We start from the raw sequence: 22,119 nt of genomic DNA, 5'->3' as shown, positions 1-22,119 counted from the left end.
AAAATAAAAAAATGTAAAAAAAAATGGATGCAAATGAAAGGGTTAGCTCCTCAAAAAAAAAAAAAGCTGATCACATCTACCGCGCAAACTGTTCAATATCTGTGCGACGCGTCGACATGACGTGCGTCCGTCGGCGGTCCCGCTCCACCGCTGCAGGGAAACACTCAAGGGGGGGCAGCCAAACTGATTTACAAGCTCTACAAGAAGAACAGCTGCTGAGCTTCGCTGTCATCCAACCTCATCCATCCACTTCTTAATTTAGTCTGACCACTACAACCTCACCGATACTCGCCCCGGCCTGTAACAGACTCAGGATCACCTTCACCCCCCCTTAGCTAGGAGAAAAATTAAACAAAACAAAAAAAGCACATGATCTGATGATAGTCTTCTCCTTCTCGGGTCGATTGGGTTGCGACTTGTGAGCAGGAATGGCGAACGATTGTGGTCTGATGGTGGAGAAACTGCGGTCTGTGGGAGGCGGAATCTCGCAGATAAGTGAGTGCCTCAAGGTCTGGAATTCGGCCCACCTCGGGATAACAGGGGATGGAATAGCAGGACCCGTATCTGCTCCAGTTTATGCTCCCACCACCACATCTCATCAACAATCTCTCTCTCTCTCTCTCTCTTTCTCGCTGCCTGCAGAGCTTAAACTGAAAACAGCTGCTTGGAATACCAGACCGATGAAACCCTGTTTAGAAACGTTCTCTTTCTCTTCCTGCTGTACAATCAGGTTTTATTAGCAAAGGAGTGAAGAGTTTAAGGTATAATTACGGAGGGAAAACATTTCTTTATGTGAGCTAAACAGTAGTGGTTACGGCTACTCTTGCTTTTTGGGAGCAGAAGTTGTGTGGGAATTTTTTTTTTTAAAGTTTTTTAATTCCTTGCCATGATTGACAGTAAAAATCAACATCATTTGACTTTTGGACTGACAAAACAAGTTGTTCTTTTTTTAAACGAGAACGCAAATAATGAAATAGTCCAATAAATGGAATATTCCTTTTGTTATGTAGAGGATTTGCTGGTCCGCCTTTGAGGCGACAGGAGAGGCGGCGAAGTTTTTAAAGAGATTTAAAAAGCAGAAAAACCGACAGAATCATCTGGGAACGAGATCTGGGAACGCTTTACTCTTCAAAGGTTGCGATGATATCTATTTGGCTTGCGTAAAAAAAATTATTGTTAGATGATTAGCGATTGATGAGTTGTCGAGTTTCAGGATAGGTCCTGCCTCGTCTTACACCAGAACGGTCACGACTGAACCGGTACTCATAGATATTATATCCACCTCCTTAAACTTTATTCTCTGACGACAGATACCCAACGAGCGGCGCTTTATTCTAACATTTGGATGTTTTTTTACTCGCCGGATAATCTGGTAAAAAGACGCCGGATCCACTTCGGCTGAATGCGTCTCTCTCACGACTTAAAAACACCCAAGTTCGCCCCCGAATCTTCAGTTGGGAATAAGCAGCTCTGGCCAAAACGCAAAGCAAACGAGAAAAACACATTAATTGATAAAAACACATTTGCACACATATTCATCTCGACACATCAAAAAGATTCCTTGATGTCGCTGAACGTGGGGAGCGAGAGGCTGGAGAGCGAGAGGATGTTGGTTATCCTTTCCTCAAAGGGTGCTGAGATGCTCCTGATAGGCCTGGCGCTGGAGAAGCCAGAGAGCGCTATAAACAGAATTTCTAATGTCAGGCGGGCGAGTGGGTGGGTTAGGTAGTGAACTAGCAGGCGATGGGGTAGCGGGAGGAATTGACGCCAGCTCAGGCTCTCCGTAGAGACCAAACAGGGAAGGATACAGACCAGGACTGACACCATTTCACACAGTTCTTTACAAGCCGTGTTAGAAAAGTGAGCATCCAGCCTGGAGGACGGGATGTTCCTGCAAAACGAAGCAGTCGGAGCTGCAGTTACATAAAGTTTACTGTCGCCACCGGAGACGTATTCTATAAGAGGTTTGAGAGTCGTCAAACAAACCCAAGGTCAGAATACAAAAAGCTTGCGTTCAAAAAAAAAAAAAAAGCTGTTAACTGCCAAAAAAAAAAAACTGCCTCATTTTCTACGAAACAGACCAAATATACACGTAAAAGTGAAAACTGTCACATCGAATATTAAAACGTGTCACAAAATCCCACCTTGACCTCCCAGAATCCTTCTCTTCTGAGGTACAGTGCAGTATCTTCCGCAATATAAGGCAACCTAAAAGCCTTTAATTCTCTCAAAAACCGATAATGCCCTTTATAATCCAGTGCCCTTTATAATCCAGTGCCCTTTATAATCCAGCGCGCCTTATAACCCAGTACGCTTTATAATCCAGTCTGCTTTACAACCCAGTGCGCCTTATATATTAAAAAAAAGGATTTTAAAATAGGCCATTCATTGAAGGTGTGCCTTATAATCTAGAGCGCCTTAAAGTGCGGAAAAAACTGTAATCCCTTGCTTCAGGATGCGCGGCTTCACTACATCGCAGATTTTTAGTAGGCAGTCACGTGATACCGTACGTAACGTAACCGTGAGTAACGAAGGATTTACTGTATCGTCGATTCTGCTTCTCAAACTAAATCAGGCCTCTTTTTGCATTTAAAAAAATTAGCTTTTTTTTTTTTTTTTTTTTAAAAACATCATTTCCTCCCATCCTAGCAAGAGTCCATTATCATCATTAATCGCCGCCGGGCCGGAGCGGCCCTTCGTCCAAAGGCGGCGTTTCTGCGGTCGCCCGTCCGATGTGCTTCTAATTGAACAGAGCCACTAAACTGGTGTGGATGTGTTTGACTTTGAAGGAAAAGATCTTTTAAAAACTATCAACCCAGTCAAAAAATGTTCTCTCTGTTGACACAGCGCTTGGCTGAAAAAATATTTGCACGCCAACATTCAGCAACACAAAACTGAGGGTTGTCAGAAAAGCGGGGTCCTGCACACTGTTCCCTCTGTATCCGCCTCACCTGGGCCCCCCTCCCGCCGGCTTCTCGCTCAGACTTTACACACACACACACACACACACACACACGTGGACGAGCGTCGTGCACGCTCAACGTGCAACGCTCGACGTGCACACGCTCTGCAAGGTGAGCGAAAATACCGCGTGTGAGCCACCTGATGAAAAGACACCTCCAACACAAACGGCGTTTGCTTTTGCAGGGAGGGGCCCTTTTATACGGCGGGACAATGTCTGTGTTGACTTTTCTTTGTCTGCACATTTTTAAGCACCAAAAGCAACAGAAAGATTGGAGTGGGGGGTGGAGGGGGGAGGAAAAAAAAAGAAGTCAGACAGGCATGCAATCACAGCCGCTGACATGTTCAGACTTATACAAGCTCTCCATTCATATCCCAATCTCTCCTTCTTCTATTCAACAATCATGCTCGGGGTTCAGGTGACCCGAGCCGCGTGTTTGACAAACGCTCACCTCGCTCCGGCTCGCCCTGCAAACCTCTCGCACACATGAGGCATTTCGCTCCTCGCTGACGAAGATGATGATGTTCCAGCAGAGTTATCTAAAAGCGCTGACCAAGCAGCGGCAGCAGCGGCAGCGGCGGCGGAAACGAGATGGGAGAGGAATCGACGCGGAGTCACCCGGATTTGTAGGAAACTTCTTTTGGCCGCCGGAACATCTCCGCAGCTCTCGGCGGATGACGACAGAATGTCGGATGTGAGCTGGCCCTGAGATCGGTTATGCTTGCCCCCTCGTGGGAACTGATCCCACCAAGACCCGGGTGTCGTTGCGCCCCGATAAAGTCGCCACATCCACATTTGAAGGTTCAATCCTCCAAACCGCCGGACGATTGCTGTTGAGCAACTCCTGCTGTCTTGGGGGAGGTAATTACTGGATGTTTTGTGGCAAGAAAAAACAAAATACCACAAAGTTAGCCCCTTTAATGCGCTTTCTGCCTTTAAGTGAAGTTGGGTGAGGGGTTATTGTTGTTCCAGCGGGGCAGGATGGGACACAGGTGAGATAAGATGCTAACATCAGGGCCTGAGGCTGGGCGTCATATCAAGATCATGATATGGATCTACATATTAGTCCCTCTGTCATGCTTAAGATCAGGGGTGTCAAACTCATTTTCACCGAGGGCCACATTAGCATAACGGCTGTCCTCAAAGGGCCAGATGTGACTAATAAATGTAAATGTAACCCAATGTTATGTAAAATAAATGTAACTACTCCTCAATGTTAAATAAATCTCAATTTATTACATATTCAAGTTACAAACGTTACAGTTTTCTTGTTGATCTGTTAGAACATGAATCCTTTTAATTCGTCAGGTCATTAAACCCACAGAACTCCATCAATCAAGGATCAAACTATCCAAGAGAATAAAGAAAAATAACATCAAACACAAGTTAGGACATTTAACTTTGTTCAAAACGTTTTTGTCAGTGTCAAAATGGGCTGAATTACTGCATTGTGGGAAATGTAGTTTTGCTCAAAGCACACTTTTGACCCATTTACTTTTGTACACTGACCTTTTATGCTATCAAGGGCCACATAAAGTGATGTGGCGGGCCACATTTGGCCCCCGAGCCTTCAGTTTGACACACGTGCCTACGATGATCTTCTGTTAGTTTAAACGGCTGCATTACAGTAAAACTACGTCACAGCGTTCAGAAGCCCCGCCTCCTCTGATGGCAGACGCCACTTTAATGACACACCGGCTCTGGCCGCCGCCGCCTTCTTCAATGTAAATAAACAGAGGCGTCACAGAGATCTGGGTTAATAACGCCGTCTAAATGAACGGCACACATTCTCACCGGCGTGACTGTTTGCAAAACATCCTATTGGTGCACATTAATCGTGCAAACGGATGATTAGCTCCCTGTAATTACCGCTATTACACATGCTTTACTTGTATTATGGCACAAAATACTCAAATCTGTAAATAAACACATCTACCAAAATAAAAAAAAAATGATGGGTGGCACCCCCGACTCCGGAGAATCCGCCCTCTGAGGGGTCAGAGGTACGACTTCATCTCATACAACAAAAGCGCAACTAAACACTTTCCAACCGCGCCAGCCCCCACAGGCCGTTCCAAAATACACACCATCACAAACGGTTTGCAGCCACCGGCGACTGTTTTGCGTCTCGACACCAGAGAGGTGACAAACAGACGAGGTTTCCCCCTCAGGCCGATGGGATCTGACGAGATAATCAGCATGTTCTCTACATACGACCGAGCGTGGGACTCGGCTCGGCGTGGACGGAGATGTCATCCAGTCAATTCCGACGCAACCGAAGTCCAACCGCAGCTGTAATCGAGACCAGCCCCCCGCCATGCCGAGCTAAAACCATACTGAAGCCATCAACGCCATTGGTCCAGCTCACCACGTTGTGCAACAAGGAAACAGCCAGGCGTCGGTTAAGCGTGCCAGCTATTGTCTGAATGCATGTTGTCTGCACCGTGATGACTGACAGTTTCGGCTCACTCTGCCCCATTGACCCCCATTCCTGGTCTTTTTTGTTCTAAGTGTGGAAGATTATACCTCCGGACGGTGGATCTTTGAAACAATCTGATACTCATTTCAGATATTTGAACTTGCAACCAAACCGCAAACGCTGTTTACACCCCTGGAAACATCACGACACCTTTACGAGCCGTCGCGTTTCCCGCCGACATCATCCCTTCGGTGGCCGTTAAGAGAGAGACCATCTCCACCCCGAAGTGGCCATTTAGTTAATGAGCCCCAATGGAGACCTCCAATGAAGCCATCATGGCTGCTCAGAATAACAATGGCCAACTAACGCCTTTCTAATTGAATGGAAGGTAGAGGGAGGCGAGGGGAGTGGGCCGGGAACACTGAAAGGGGAGGCAGAAAAAAAAATAAGAGAAGGAGGAAGGGGGGTGTCTTTTCAGTCCGATGCCTGCCAGGCCTTCACGAAAGTACTTGTTTTTTTTGGAAGAGGGGGGTGTGTGACATGGACTTGGGAGGATGGCAGGGGGGGGAGCAGATTCAGAGGAACACAACTCTCCAGCAGGGATTATTTCAAGGAAGTTTGCCTCGTCCAGTTTGGACAGCGTGCAACGCTCCAAACCCCAGAATCAGAATTCATGGTAAAAGACAGTCTGGTGTTTATCTCACGGGGCTTTAGTATTGTTTGCATGGTAGCTCTTTGCTTCGTTAACCTGCTGCATGTGAGACATTTCCGATTAATAGCAAATTCTGGTTCCCAAGCAGTTCAAACGGCCAATCTTGCCAAGCAACAAGCAACTTAATGCTTCAAGACTATCAACCTTTCTCGACCGGACAACAACCGCCACGGACGGCAGCGAAATGCCTCCCGTGTGTGTCAAAGCGAGGTATTACATTGTCGTGGTTGTAGGATGACTCCAGGAAGAGTGTTTTTTTCGCATGCAAAAGCGTAAAAAAAAAAAAGCCTCCGTTTAAAAGAAAACCACAAGGTGAAGAGTCTGGACGGGGAGAGTTGGGCCAAGTTCTCTGCTGCAGAATGAAAGTCCTATCAGTGGAAGCACAGAGGGTATAATCAGCTTTAATAAGGTCACGTTACAAGGAGTCAGTGCGAAAGTTTCTGCAGGGCGCCGCCGTAAATCACCCAAAACAACAACTCAAAAAAAAAAAAGAACCAAAGAATGACTAATACGTCTGAACTTTGAGCCGAGTGAGAAGTTGTCAAAAAGCAAACGAGGGTGGGTGGTGTGGAGAAACGCATAACCCCCCCACCCACCCACCCCCTCCAGGCAAAAAAAAAAAAAAAAAAAACCTGAACAAAGAAGTAGTTAGAGCTCCTTGAGAGGCCACTCCGAGGGAATATGGCGGTGCAGGAGGAACTTTTCTGTGTTTTTTTTTCTAACGCATGGAGAAAGTTGGTTGCAGATAGAATAATATGAAGGGGTGGTGGGGGGGGGAGACAGTCCTCACGGTGACTTACTGTTCTTGCGCTCGGAGACAGAGAACCGTTGGAGAGGTATGGGTTGGTGAGGTCTGGGATCATGAGGAACGGGTAGCCTGGATAATGTGGGCTCTTAAAAAAGCCACCATCTTGCTGCCTCCTCAATGCTGTAGGAGTGTTTTAAAGCAAAATCCAGGGTTAATAAAAAAGGGAGGATATGCAATTTAAATTTTTTTTTTTAAAAAAGGACTGATGAATACTTGATTGTTATTTTTATGTTACCTTCACTGAAGTAGTCTCTGGCTTTTTCATAACTTTCTAAGTCGGGTCTGGTTTGCGGGCGCCTCTCTGCTTGCTGACAGGATAAACACATCAACGGGAAGAAGCTTTTTGAAACTTTCAACACCATTTTTAAAAAGACAAAAAAAAAAAAGAAATTTCTCTTCACACTTGACAGTTCGGACACGTTTCTTACCTCTGAATCCGACGAGCTTTCCGACTCGTTCACCAGGGAGGATTTCACATCATCCAAATCCCTTTCCGCCGACACGTTCTCGGATATCTTTTCCTCCTGCTCCCCCTCGTCTTTAAAAGATATCATCTCATCATTGGCCCCCAAATCATCCCCACCACCTCCGTTCAGTTGTGGCATTTTGTTTGACTAGAGCAGAATGCTATAAAGGTGAGGAGAAGGGAAGGAGAAAAAAAAACACAAAAACAAAACAAGCGCAAAGAATTCAGTTTTTTTTTCTCGGGTTTAGTCCAAACGCGCGTCTGGAGTTGCAAAAACTAAACTACAAGAGATTGTTCATGTTTCCTTTTTTCATCCTCTGAACTGGATCCCAAGGTCCATGCTGAACCTCACCATGTTAATCCACAGTGTTTTGTTTGTTTTGGGGTTTTTGTTGTAAAGGAAAGTATCGAAAATGTTTGGCGTCAGCGGCCGGATGCGCAACAACTTGGCAAAACTTTCGCCTCCTTCGCGGCTTGCGGACAACTTGTGGCCCCTGCGTGCGTCTCCGTGTCGCGCTTCCGAGGAACGAGGCTCTCCTCCCCGAACGGAACGGAGCCCGGGGTCCACATAAACTACCAAAGTCCGAGCGAGTAGTTCAAGGTTTCTCAAGTAGAAGATCTCATCTCCAAATATCCATGCGTAAAAAAAAGAAGAAGAAGGAAAAAAACCAAAAAAAAACAATGGCTGGAGTCAGTTTTCTTCACTCGATCTCCTTCTACACAACTTGATTCGCCGATTTCCAAAAGCGAAGTTTAAAAAATATGTTTATTTGTGGGGGGTTTTTTTTAAATTATAAAGATAAATTTCAGTTAAGGCGATGCAAAAGTATAAAGGCTGAAGCTTTCAGTTGGTCGCGGCCGCCCTTTCCCTCCACATTGCTGCCGGGGAATGCGCCCTGAAAAACTACTTGGTTGTTGAAGTGGAAGAAAAAAAAGCGCAGCCCGTCCGTAGGGGAGGAGTTAGCGCTGAAAACCGACACTTGGTTCACCAGCATGTAGACGGACCCCGATCCAGCGACACACACCGGCCAGCAGCCAGCCGACGCGCTCACAGGCGACCCCGGTGCGTGAAGCGGATGGAGGCGCACCGCAAACATTCATCATACAAGGACGTTATTATAACAACACCCGAGGGTGGGGGGTGGGGGGTCACGTGTTCAGGAGTGAAGTCTTGTTAACAGGGTCATTCAAGAAGTTTCAAGATGTTGTTTGTTATTTATTTATTTATTTATTTTACTGGTGATCCAGATTCAGTTTATTTCTGAGCATTTCCAGGCTCAGATGTTTGTACCTGTAGATTTTTCTTGCTGTTGCCATGACTACACCAGGTAGGTCTAAAACCACACATGACAGAGGATTGTGGTGCGTTAAAACCTGACTTGTTGCTTCATCATTCGTGTGGCCCTGTAGACACTACAGGGAGCCGGGGCCCATCTCTGGGCTCCTCAGCAGTTATAATTAAACATAGAAGGCAAAGACCGCAGACCAATGGGAGGACATGGACTGTCGGCGTGTATATATAACCAGGTTGGAAGTAGACGCAGACAAAACAACACAATATGACATAAATGTCAACACAAACCAGGTTAAACACAAAGCACCTGATCCTATTTAACGCTATTTATATTTATAGAATCTTGTTGTTTTTTTATTCAAGTTCTCCTATTTTTCTTGATTTCTACCTCCTCAAATCAGAAGAGACATCTTTACATGTTGTTGCTGTTCCATGAAAATGAAAAAAATAAATAGTATTTAGCGTTTTAATGAGCGAATGAGCTGCTAACGTTGCTCCATTACAGCCTCATCCTGTTGGTGCATCGGTTAGAATTCCACGCGTCGGCCTGAGTCAGCATTAAAGTTTGCTCGCTAACTTACAAATAGCATGAGCTAGTTGCTAGTTAAACTGAAACACACACACACACATGCTTTAAGGCACTAACATTAACACGTTCCCACGACAACATTATTACTTTTGAACACATGTTGGATCCTGGACGACGCTTCCATCACCAAACACAACAGGATCATCCATCATTAGAACTCAACGCTTCCATCAACACACACCTGGAAACACACACACGTTCTATTTCAACACGTTTCCTTTCTCACTTCTTGGACTGGGATGTGAAATTAAGATTAAATCTGGTCTGAATTCAAGTCTGGTGATCCAGAATGTTTAAAGTTATTGACTTAGATCCCTGAGAAAAAACTCTTTTAGTTAAATATTGATCTTCCTGAAATACAAATATCGTAATAATGAATATGATAATGAATCTTTGACGTCGATCAGCCTTGGCAGAGGAATAAGTCTTGTTTTATGCTGATTAGCAGTAATAGAAATAGTAGTAGTGTCGTCGCCCCCACACCCCACCCCAGAGCTATTATTACCTAAATGATAATTATTCAGTTAGAGGAGGTCATGTGACACCCCCGTCCCCTCCCCGCCCCCCAATTTGTTTGAAATTGAAAGTCCTCCAGTGCAACTTGGGGAATTAAATTTTTTAAATCTTTTTTTTTGGAGGTGGATGCTGTGACAAGATAGATTAAATTCTAATCAGATGCAGATTTTTTATTTTTTTTACATTTTATTTCCCCCACTCTGACGTAGGAGAATCTTTTACATTCGTCATCACAACAAGCCAGTCAAAACAAAAAAGTATTCAAGACAACTCAAGTGGTTCCATCACTTGATCTGGATCTGTTGGTAAACCGCTGATGACCGACGGCGCTGCAGCATCGCCTCCTATCACTTAATTAAAGGTAATCCACCTACGATAAACCGCTGCGGCCGGACGTTGTTTTGACACGGTCTGCTGATCTCCTGATTGTTCAGATGTGAGCGAGCGTTGGCGTTGGAGGTATGTGGCTCCTGATGGGGCTGTCATGTGACCAGCTGATACCTCCAGCTCTGTGGAGGCAAGGCGATCACTGGAGGGCCCGCCCGCCTCCGATTGTGTGTGTGTGTGTGTGTGTGTGTGTGAAAATGACAGGCCGGCCTTCAGCGAGAAAGTCATAATTACACACTGCCATGTAAATTGCATGTCTGCGTGTCCCGAAACAATACACCGGCAAAGACAATAACACCTGGGATAAGCACAGGCTATTATGGCACAACTATAGGCGTGACAGAGCGAGGCAACAAGCCTCAGAACGTCCAGGTCCAACGTGACAGCTCCTTTCTCTCCCTCCAGGCGGAAAGACACGCCGCCATTGTTGATTTGACGAACAGGATTGGACGCCTGGCGGTGCAGGCGGAACAAGGAACAAGGGAAGTGGTCACAACCAACTTTGTTCCTACGCGAAAAATCACAATTTAGATTTTAGATTTAATGCACAAAAGGGAAAATATTTGCTTACAAAGCTTTGCAAAGTTCTTCATCTCTAGCTTTTCCTCCCCCCCCCCCCAAAACCTCCAATCTGAGTCCGAATCCGAGTCCGGTCCTCATCCCCTTCTGATGCAATCCGACAGGCTTCCCCTGCTCCAGAACTGAAGTCATTGATGTTGTCGGCCACGTGTCAGCGAGCTGAAGGCTGACTGACAATTCGGCGGTGTCTCCACGGGCCTCATTAGATCCTCACTACTGTGTTTTTTGTGTGTGTGTGTGTGTGTGTGTGTGTGTGCATTCAGAGGAAAAAGGTAACACACACACACAACCGCATGCTGCATCATCTTGTGAATTGCACGCTGGGTTTATAGGTTCCTTATACGCAGAAATACACGTTTGCACTTGCTTGTGCATACACACACACACACACACGGTTGAATATTTTGCCCTCAGGGTGCATATCATTGTTTTCCTTGGCACACAGTATGTGGAGAATGTGTGAGAGAATGTCTTCCTACAAATGATGCTTGGAGAGGACGTTCTCTTTTTTTTTTTGCAGGTCCACGCTGGCTGATGCAGACCTTTAGTTTTGATTCGGCGCGATAGAGTCGTCTCCATCCTTCGCGAAACAGATTTTTCCCTCTGAACATACCACATGTCATGGAGGTAATGGACTGTGTATGTCCCAGCAGGTGTAATTACAAATATGCAGCGCTCATGCTCCAAAGCCTCATGAATGATTAATAAAGAAATCAAATATTAAAACAAGTCAACACAGAGAAATAATAATGACATGCAACGCTGAACAGGAATATCTTTTAAATACTGACGTTTGTCAGGGGGCAGCGGGGAGATTTAACACAGATGTGGTCGATGATTTAAAACATATACAGTTCTTCCACACCATAAGGCACTCTGGACAATAAGGCACTCTGGACTATAAGCACTCTGGACTATAAGGCACTCTGGACTATAAGCACTCTGGACTATAAGGCACTCTGGACTATAAGCACTCTGGACTATAAGCACTCTGGACTATAAGGCACTCTGGACTATAAGGCACTCTGGACTATAAGTACTCTGGACTATAAGCACTCTGGACTATAAGCACTATCGACTATAAGGCACTCTGGACTATAAGGTACTCTGGACTACAAGGCCCACTGGACTATAAGGCCCACTGGACTATAAGGCACTCTGGACTATAAGGCACTCTGGACTATAAGGCGAACCGGACTATAAGGCGCACCGGACTATAAGGCAATCTGGACTATAAGGCACTCTGGACTATAAGGTACTCTGGACTATAAGGCGAACCGGACTATAAGGCGCACCGGACTATAAGGCAATCTGGACTATAAGGCAATCTGGACTATAAGGCACTCTGGACTATAAGGTACTCTGGACTATAAGGCGAACCGGACTATAAGGCGCACCGGACTATAAGGCAATCCGGACTATAAGGCGCACCGGACTACAAGGCGCATCTTCAATAAATGGCCCATTTTAAACCCTTTTCATATATAAGGCGCACTGGATTATAAGGCGCACTGTCATTTCTTGATGACATTGAAGGCTTTTAGGTGCACTTCATAGTGCGGATATTACTGTATTACTGAATTTGAATATGAATATTTTATTTTTCAAAAAAACTACAGCTGGTGTGGGATTAATAGAAAAGACTTGATTGTTTCAGGCGTGGATTCACGCACTCCTACAGGACGGCATCACACTGATTTATTTATCAAAGCTTTCCTCGACTATTGGATGGAAAACGAATCCCTCGCTCCTGCGTCACGTGATCTGACCTCCTTATTTACCTTTGTCTCCTTCCCTGCCTTGTTAGAGCGGGATTGGTTTTAACTGGGAGCTGATGAGGGGTCAGGAGGGATGCGAAACAGCCACAATCTTAGCCTGGGGGCGAATCGACTGGTGGCCAGCAAATTTATTCAGAGGGTGCTGTCCCTGCATCTGCCTTACTTTGAAGTTGCTCTCTCAACTCTGGCTGCTCGTACGTGACTGTGTGTTCATTTCCCCCCTCTCTGTGTGTGTCTGCGCCCGTGTGTGTTCCCATACGAGTGTGTGTTTGCGAGAGGGAGAGAGCGAGAGAGAGAGAGAGAGAGAGAGAGAGAGGAGGATGCTGTGTGCCAATCCACGCCCGCTTTGGAGAATTCAAGGTCATTCTTTCATGTTTCGCCAGCCGTCGGTCAATCAGCTCCCAATCAAAGCGGTGCTTAATTCGCCAGCGGTTCCCATCGCGGCGTCACGTTTCTGGCCTCACCGTTTCAGAGGTGTTAAAGCGTTTCCCTTGTCTTCCTCTCTGATCAGCTGCAAACGAGTCCAACCAGCCCCTCACCAGGCCCCATCCCGTCCCGTCGGGCCCCCTCTAATGATCCCCCACCACCCCCATCCATCTCACTTCAGGAGATTTAGGTCTGACTTTATCGACCTGAGGTGCACCCATGTTCTACCGCTAATCCAGGGCCTCCAGAATTTCACGCGCCGGAAAGAGAAAATAGGAGGAAATAAAAACCAGAATGAATCCAGCGGTTGGTTTTTTTTGGTGTTTTTTTTTTGTTTTTTTGAAGCTTTATTTACAGTAAACCATGTGCTTCCTCTTCCAAAATGTCTTCTTCAAAGACTCAACCTTCACCCGTTTTCATCCAAACGAGATGATATTCTTACTCAACCCGTCTGCATCAGTGCCATGAAACACATTAGCTCACCTCCTCAGTCATCAGGCTAAGTCTGGATGGGAGTGCCCCGTGCAATCATAGATCTCGCAAAAAAAAAATAACCTCATATCCGTTCTAATCCGCAGTAAGGTCCCCTTTTCCAGGCTGGTATATGGGCGTATATGGCATTTAAGACTGTGAGGATATGATTAGATGACAGTTTTTACTGCCTAAAGGGTGTGACTGAAACACTAAACTGCACAGAGAAGGGAAAGGACGAGAAAAAGTTGTCGTCTCTCTCTCTCTCTCTGCTGTTTTGTCAGGTATCGTTTTCCTTCCATGTGAGAGATGGTGCAAATATTGTAATAAAACTACCCACAGCTGCATTTATTCCCATATCGCCGGATTAGCGCCGAATCAACACATTTCCCACTGGCGTCTTTTTTTAATCAATGCTGCTGGAAATGATCTATTCTAAGACCTGCGAGGCATCAAACAAAGTCCTCCAGCCAGGTTTTGTTGCTAAGAAGCGCCACATCTCCGCGTTGAAAATTCATCATGGTGTTTTTTTGTGTGTTGTGGAGGATGCTTTCAAGAAACATTATTTCTGAGAACTTCAAAGCCTGCCAAAGGCACTCTCTTTTGGACAGGAGTAGCGGCTTGAAAATGCACTTATATTTTCCAAATGGACAGGAAGAGGCCCTCGCTGGCTTTTTTGAGGTGATGCTAATGCGGCGTGGCACTGGTTTTTCAGTCTAACTCGGTTTACGACACACAAAAAAACAAAAAAACACCCAGCGCTTAATAGTATTAATGTTTAACAAGCTGGAGTTTACATTTAAAACTTTTAATTTGATGCCATTTTAACAGCGCGGACACAAATACGCTCCTTATATTTGCCGTGTCTTTTCCAGGAATGGCCGGTTGGTAAGGGAAAACACGATGGCGCCGCGGCTGCAAACCTGAATCAGACTCTTTCCAGATGCGAGTATCCGCCATCGCCCCGGTTTTTATTGATCCAGTTAACTTTATCTGTGGAGGTCACCTTCTGGTGTGGGGTGGGGGGTGGGGGGGGGGGACTTGTCTGTGTTTTCTCAGCTGACGACGCCCCACGGAGGCCCGGAGATTCTTTCCTGTGATGCAAATCCTAGGCCAAAGAGAGAGGTTTGTTGACTTTATTTAATACGTCCGCCAGATTTTTATGAGCGTTACGCAAATGAAATGTTTTGCATTATACGTGGAGCATACATTCCGCGGAGGCATGCATGGCTGCAGACAGCTGGGAGAAACCTGAGCCTCCCTGGTCACTTATCAGCCCTGGCATCCCCTTTCCCATAGCCATCTTCTAGCCCCGAAGAATCCAGCCATTGTTTCGCTCTCAGTGGGCTCTGTGTTAACTCAGCAGCGCCTCGCTGATTGTTTCTCGAGATATTAAAGCAAAAGTAGATTTTCTTTTGTCCACATAACCCTGTTTGGTGACATCCAAGCTGCATGTGTGAGGTGAGCCATCTCCGCTTCACTTATGCCGTCATGGAGAGCGGCGGCGGCGGCGGCGGCACCTGCACCATGACCACGCCGCATCAGCTGCGCCGCCGCAGAGCTTTTTGGGGCTCTAGAAACCCGGGTCTGTGTGGCCTAGCTCTGGACTTCTCCGCACTCCCGGTGTCTCCTTGTTTTCTTGGCTCTCAAGTTTCCAGGATGCTTTCTGCTTGTCTGTTTTACACATATAGACAGGATCCCCCCCCATGGGGGCAGTTAGGAGGTTACAAGCCGGGTAGTAAAGGGGTCAGGGAGAAACTGTCAGTCTATTTCCTTTTGCCGGCCTTGGGAAACTGCACCACAAGTCTTCTGCATATTTTTAGTGTCGTTTCTACGGCGCATGATGAATTTATTCCCAGGACTTCAGGTTTTCACATGGATTTCTTATTATTAGTCTGTTTGGTGGTTGTTGGTTGATTTGTCTCGTTACTACATCCAGAACAACGCAGCGGGTCTGGAAGCCATCGTCTTTACGCGCCGGTGTGTCGAACGTCCACAGCTGGGAGCGAGCGAACTGCAACAGCGCTCTTTCCAGTTATCAGATATCATAGATTACAATGAAAGAACAGGTCAACCTAAATGTGACCTTCTCTCTAATTTTTGATGAAACTACTCAACCGATTTCCATGAAACTTTGCGGAGGGGTTGGCCGGGGAGGATAAGCAGACGTGTGGGACGGCTCGGCCTTGGGAGAGGGATGCACTCTGCAGGGATTCGCTGTAGCCTCGGCTTTAAAAGCGTGAGTGCACACCTGTCTGAGGCTCGCACCAGAAACGTCACGCTAAGTCCAACGGACACGTGTTGCTGCAGAGCTCTCTGTCTCTCTTTCTTGATATAACTTCAGGGTTTCTCTCGTTTACGGGGGTGGGGGCGCACCAATGCTTTTAGCTTCAAGGCTACGGTAAAGTTTGGGTGAAGTGTGTGGGGGGTTTTTTTTGGTTTTATTTTGCATCACTTTGAGTTCTCCGGGATACTGGGGCGTCGGCATGACGACAGTGTGAAAATGCATAGCGGTGTCACCTTTTTAAAGGCAAAAAAAAAAATGCAAGCGATGACATCACAACCCTGCCCCCTATGCCTTTTTTAGGGTGTTAGCCTCATTTGCATATGCAGACAGAACACAATAGAAAAATTTTTTTTTTTAAATGTCGGTGTCGGAATTTTGTTTTCCTGAGAACTTTGTTTATCTTATCTTTTACCTCATCCTTTGTAGATTTGCTGCGTCATGCCTGTGATCTGATTGCGGTTCACTGGTGTTGATTTTGAAAGCTGACACTGCCAACTACTGGCCTGGAATGCACACTACAGCAGAGTCCTTTTGTTCTCGGAGACTGTACGCGATGACCTGACTGTGATTTTTGGGTGAAATGCTTCTTTATCTCGAATTTTTGGACGTAATAAAGATGCTTGATTAATTCTAATATTGTGTACTGATATGAGTTTTTAAAGAAAAATAAGTATAAGAATCAGGTTTTCAGGCGTAAAATAAGACAAAATGAGACAAAGGTTGATGTGTTTCGCTGATGTGTTTGCAGGGAACCGCTTCACGCTGAACACCAAGCGTCAGAAAAATTGCAAACGGACGTGACCGCAAAAGGAGGAAAGAACGCCTGAGAAATGGCTGCAGATGAGTCAGATAATTGAGCAAAGCAAACTGTCCTCTGTGACGTGCTTTTGTTTGGCCAGGTATTCAGCGATCGCATTCAGCCAAGAGAGAGAGAGAGAGAGAGAGAGAGAGGGAGAGAGAGAGAGCTCTCGTAAACCTGCTGGGCAGTCATGCTCATTGGCAGGCAGACATTACTTACAGGGATTCACCTGAGTGCTGCAGATTAAGTTTCTCCAAGACACGTCTTACCTGCTGCACCACATTTCTCCCGGCGTTATCTCGGATGTGCATCGACATCTCTTTCCCTATCTCTTTCTCTGCCCTCATTCCTTCATGGTGAATTACCAGCAGCTTGTGTGGTTGGTGAAATAGTTGCTCTGTGTCTCTTAAATAATTAAAGCCATTTTTTTTTTCTTTTCTTTTTTTAATACATGTGCATGTCACTCCCTTGAGTTTACATCATCTCCTAATCATCCAGGCTATTGTAATTTCTTGTAATCTGGCAATAGTCGCAATTTCTGCTGTCATGCGTTTCCACATTGAGGATTAACTGCCGCCTGGGTGCAAAAGGAGAATTCTGGTCGTGCAAGAGAGAGAGAGAGCTACTGTAAAAACTTCCCATTGACGATAACCACCTTGAGGATGTGTAAACAGAGAGCGTATTTAACCATGTTTAAATTTCTCTCAACCGCGCTGATGTTTTCTTGCTTTTTCCAATTCCACAATGCTGGCTGTATGGGGGGAAGATACGTGCCAATAAAAATAAGTCATTTCTCTTCTGCTTTGGCCCAACTCTCCTATAATGCAGCTGCGCCTTGCTGTGGAAAACAAACAGTGCCGTGCAGCTGGACTCCTCATGACAGCGAAAGAGGAATTTTAATCCCTTTTTTTTTTTTTTTCCTCCTCTTTGGCACCAGGCAGATTTATTTGGTCATAAAGAAAAGGGAAAAAAAAGCACCACCCCTCCAACACCGAGAAGGATTGGGTAGTGAGGACGCAAATTACACCAGAACCCCACTTGCAAGGCTTAGAAACACAACAGGCCAGGAAATGAATCCCCAATAGGTCAAAGTGCTCAAAGCACAGAGGAGTCCAATTAACTCAGATAGTGTCACATTGCTGGGATACCGGGACGATGGGCCTGCCACGCGCTGGAGAAAATACATTTACAGGAGATTGAATATGATTTTTTATTTTTTTTTTTAATTTTCTTTACAGTGACATCACTCTCCAGACCGCTTTTAGCGGCGATGCTAAAGCGATGCTAACCCCGGTCCGATTCCTGCAGCATCGTTCCTTCGAACCATTTCCAGCTGTCACATTCCTGCTCCAACACAGAACCTTAACTGATATGACGGGGCAAGACGAGGTGAAGGCCTCCCCCCCCGAGGGCAGATTCATAACATGTAACTCAGACTATCAGCATTATCTTCAATAATTGCCTGTGGTGAAACAGTGAATGCGTGACGTGTGCTGCACCTAATTTTTTTCTCATGTTCCCTTTATTAACTTCTCACCTTACAACCCACACTACAAGTATAAGAACAATGAGATACCACAATTATGCAACGGTGGAATGTACAAAGTACCTCAGTCAAGGAGGTGCCGTTTGCTGGAGTGCTTCCTTTTTCGTAACGTTATTTTATACTTTTAATCCATTCCTGTGTGGAGATGAATGCCTTTTAAAGTATTCACCAGTTAGATGTATTTCTTACGCTTGTGAACATTTTAAATAATAATCTATGATCAATTTAAATGTGGCATTGCATCACATAACGCGCCTAAACGCTAATGACTAAATACCTGCCTCTGCAACAACAAAAAACCACCTATAGTATGATAATAATAAAAATGCAAAACTTGTTAGAATTTTGCACCCAAGCTGGCAGAAAAATTAAGATTATTAATTGTATGTAAAGTATTTTTTTTGCCACTTGATGGTGTTTTTGGTCTCCACCACCTCATTAGGGGAACTATGGCTGCTGCTGGATTCTAAATGCCCCTCCAGCTTGGTGCTAGCTGTGTCTAACTGCCACTTGGTGCTGAATAGGTTTTGTTTAGTGGGTTTTAAGAATGTTTTTTTTTTGCCCATAACGGCCACCTGCTAGGCTAGAAAGCCACACAAAACAGTGAAGTCACCCGCCGCGAAGCAGCTAATCAATAGTCTGGAACTAGAGGTCTGGTGGGCGACCGCCGACATTGACCAAGCTGGAAGTTGTTGCATGCGGTATTGAAATTTTCGATGCCATTATTTGGAGTTTTCCTGAAGAAAACAATAAGAGATGAGGAAGTGATCAACTTCAAATGGTTGCATTCGATGTAAAAAAAAAAGTCTTGCTACTTTACATGAAACTAGATTTCGGGATAATTTCTTAGAAAAGACTTAAATACTTAAAGTTTGCAATGATTTTAATGAATTTAGGATCTATTTTACTCCTGGATGCGTAACAATAATAAGAATAAACCTTATTTATGCACTTTGCCTTTTTTTCCCCCTATTTTTTCCAGCTCCTTATTTGACCGTTGAGTCTGTGGAAATAGTTTTGGTTAAAGTTTGTTATTTGTAACATGGCTTAACGTAGTTACAAGATGCTTCGTGGAAAAAGAAAGAAAAACAGCGCCGATAAAGAACAGGAGACACAGAAGAAGTGAATAAAAGCAGATGGGACTCATAAAACATTGGTGATAAAACCCAATAACTTATAATCAAAAATTCACAAACACATTCCAGCGAAGAAAAGTTTTTTTCAGAGGATTTAAAGACATTAATGATGAAGTCTGTCTGATTTTACTGGGAAGAGCGTTGCGTATAGTCTGGGGGCTCTGATAGAAGGGGTCGCAATCTGGGACCTCTGACTAATCAGCATCCGCCCAACCCGCTAACGTCTCGGCTCGTAGGGAGTCAATAAATCTTTTATGTAATTAAATACATACACAATATTTGTTCTGGCGCAGATAGAGGATCATCACAAACCTGTTGCTGTCGAGATGCAGGGAATAACAATCCATCAGTATCGGCCTGATAAAATGCAGCGAAAAACGAGCATCTGGAATATTGTTCAGAGCTGCAGTTAGCTTTAGCCTTGTAAAAAAAATTACACGTGAACGTCTACTCATTCCATTCTGCAGACTTTAAAGTTATCCAGTTAAAGAAAAGAAAGAAAAAAAAAACGACCTGCAAGATCATTTTCAGGAAACGCAAACGAAAAAAAGTCAAGCTGGCTTCTTTTGTAGCCTGAAAGGTGCTTTTATTATGGCGACGTGGTGTTGTGGTTGTTGTTTTGTTGTTTAATGATAATAAAAGTCTGGGATGTATTTAATCAGGCTACAAAAAAAAAAAAAAAAAAAAGGCAGCGTTTATGTCTCTTTAATCGCTCAGGCTGTTTAAAAAGGTCACGGCAATCAGAAGTGTGTATCTGCGCCGCGGCCTCAGCCAAACGCCGCCACAGATCCGTCTGCAGACCAGAACACAACGTTTGTGTGGCGAAAAATAAATTTTTTTTTTAAATGCTGCAACACAACCGCCTCTTTCTCTGCAGCTTTTTTTTTTTTTCCTCCCCCCCCTTTAATGATATACCTTACTGCTGAGATTGAATTTCACATCCATGTATGGGAAAGCTTGTAGCTTGTAGATTAAAGAAATGCAAAGAAGGCGGAGAAGGAAGAGAGTTTTTTAACACACTGAGATGGCGTTAAATCAGTCGGGATGTTTCGACGCGACATTGTCCTGATTTAATTTCCTGAAATCGGTGATAATGACCGGTGACTTATAGGATGACGGATGGTGTGACAGGAGAGAGGAGAAAAGAAAATATTTTAGCGTTTTGTTTTTTAAAGGGTGCCTGAGTGGAGGGTGAGGGTGGGGGGGTGCAGTTCTTTATAGCTCTTTATCTTGCCTCACTATCCAACCTCTTACCTCCTCTTTTTGGGCCTTTAGGAGCATCCTGTGACCCCCCGACCCCCCGGACAATAGAGGCCAGGACGTTTCCCAGTGAGCGGTGATGGAGCCAACAACAGGAACATGAGGGGTAATCCTGGGAAACAAACTGTTTATTGTGCAGCAGGATGGACACCCCCCCACCACCACCACCACCACCCCCACCTCCATGTCCCAATCACTTACTTTCACAGACACTTACTGCACACCTCTGCTCAGCGAAGGTTTACCCAACAACAAGTGGCAGCTTTAATACCTCTGAGGCTGCAGAACGTTCAAATCTCCCATAATGCAAAGGGTGTGCCTGCAAAAACAGATATTTCCCTATAATTTAGCTCCAAAACATGATACGCTGGGAATGAAAGGATCACTTTTACTGCTTTTATTTCTGTTTTTATATGAATAGAAATCACTCGTTCTGGAGTAAGTTTATATTTAGTCGGAGTTTTTGTGCGATAGCCGCACCAAAGCGTTCGCCACTGTCTTAGCGTTTCAGAGGAAATCCCTCTTTTGTCTTCCGAGGAAGCTCAGCAAACTAGGAAAAGTTGCAAACTGTCACCCGAACTCGACCAGATGGAACGCGTTGGATGGAGGAGAGTCACCGCTGAACGTATTAGTCAACACTCCAGCCCAGTTATTACCTCCACCCTTGAGAGTCCTCGTTGCGAGAGCAGCGTAGTAAAACAGCTTCCAGAGCTGTCAATCAGCGGCGCCAGAACCACGGAGCGACACAGAAACACAAGGGGCTCTGGGGATTGCTCTTTAAGTGCTTAACCCCAAGGGATTATGGGTTCTTTATGATTTCATAGGTGGGTTTGTGCATGAAGCACATCTGATAAGGGTGGATCAGAGGTGATGGACGCAGGGAATCTGATCCCATCTCATTCTTCTAGCGTTTTTTTTTTTTCCCCAGGAGAGACATGACATCTTTTAGAAATAGCTAGAAAATTATAATGAATAAAAAGATGCTTAACATTGTTGTATTCATTAAAATGGGCAAAATAAAGTGTGGTTGTACAAGAACTGTGTGTCCATTTACTCACTTTTTCCATTTTGTCATATTTTCAGGCGAAAATAGTCCACGTGGAATTCCAGATGATGAATTTGCTTCCATTATAAAGGTTTTACATGCTAAATATATGACGAGCTTTTAAATCTGATGAACTTCTATCTTACGCTGCATGATTCTAAACCCCAAATGGCACCAAAATGTTTCAAAATGAGTCTTAAAATGTGTTGTAAAGAAAGTCATCATTCAGGCTGTAACAAACAGGTCTGGCCTCTAAAATGAAGTATTATTTTTGTGCTGGGAGCCCTGCTTGTAAATGAGACATCCTGTAACCAGCTACTCAATAAAACCTGCAGGGTTCTCCACAGCCACAGTTAAAGCATATAATGCTTTTTAATAAGCACATCCATGCAGCAATAAATGTTTATATGATTGCATCATTTAGCCGGGGAAAAAAAAACAAAAAAAACATGCACTCAGCTTTTTTTTTTTTAAAAAAAAAAGGTTGAAAACACAAGAATTAGAGGAGGAGAAGCGACGGAAAAGTTCTTATAATGAGATTGTGAAACTTACTGATGGGTAGAAGAATCAGAAGGAAGACTGGAGGTATAATTCAGAGATCTTCTAGGTCAAAGGCCACCTGAACTCTGACAAGCAAAA

General features: G+C 44.8%; 1 protein-coding gene across 2 annotated transcripts in view; it reads right to left on the bottom strand.

Moving 5' to 3' along the window:
* Positions 1-8,413, bottom strand: part of tcf7l1b (transcription factor 7 like 1b) — a 28,912-nt gene extending 20,499 nt beyond the window's left edge. The window contains exons 1-4 of one of the 2 annotated variants that reach the window (XM_068309930.1): positions 7,720-8,413; positions 7,330-7,528; positions 7,137-7,209; positions 6,894-7,021 (exon numbers count right to left, since the gene is read on the bottom strand). In XM_068309930.1, coding sequence (XP_068166031.1) covers positions 6,894-7,021; positions 7,137-7,209; positions 7,330-7,506 — 378 coding nt within the window. In that variant the 5' untranslated portion in view covers positions 7,507-7,528; positions 7,720-8,413. Of the gene's footprint in view, positions 1-6,893; positions 7,022-7,136; positions 7,210-7,329 lie in introns of both variants that reach the window. The other variant, XM_068309931.1, reaches the window with a different exon arrangement.
* Between the last annotated feature and the right edge of the window lie 13,706 nt (positions 8,414-22,119).

This window comes from Antennarius striatus, chromosome 3 (assembly GCF_040054535.1).
Source record: "Antennarius striatus isolate MH-2024 chromosome 3, ASM4005453v1, whole genome shotgun sequence".
In the NCBI taxonomy this organism is placed as follows: domain Eukaryota; kingdom Metazoa; phylum Chordata; class Actinopteri; order Lophiiformes; family Antennariidae; genus Antennarius; species Antennarius striatus.
This window is presented reverse-complemented; position numbering and strand designations above follow the sequence as displayed.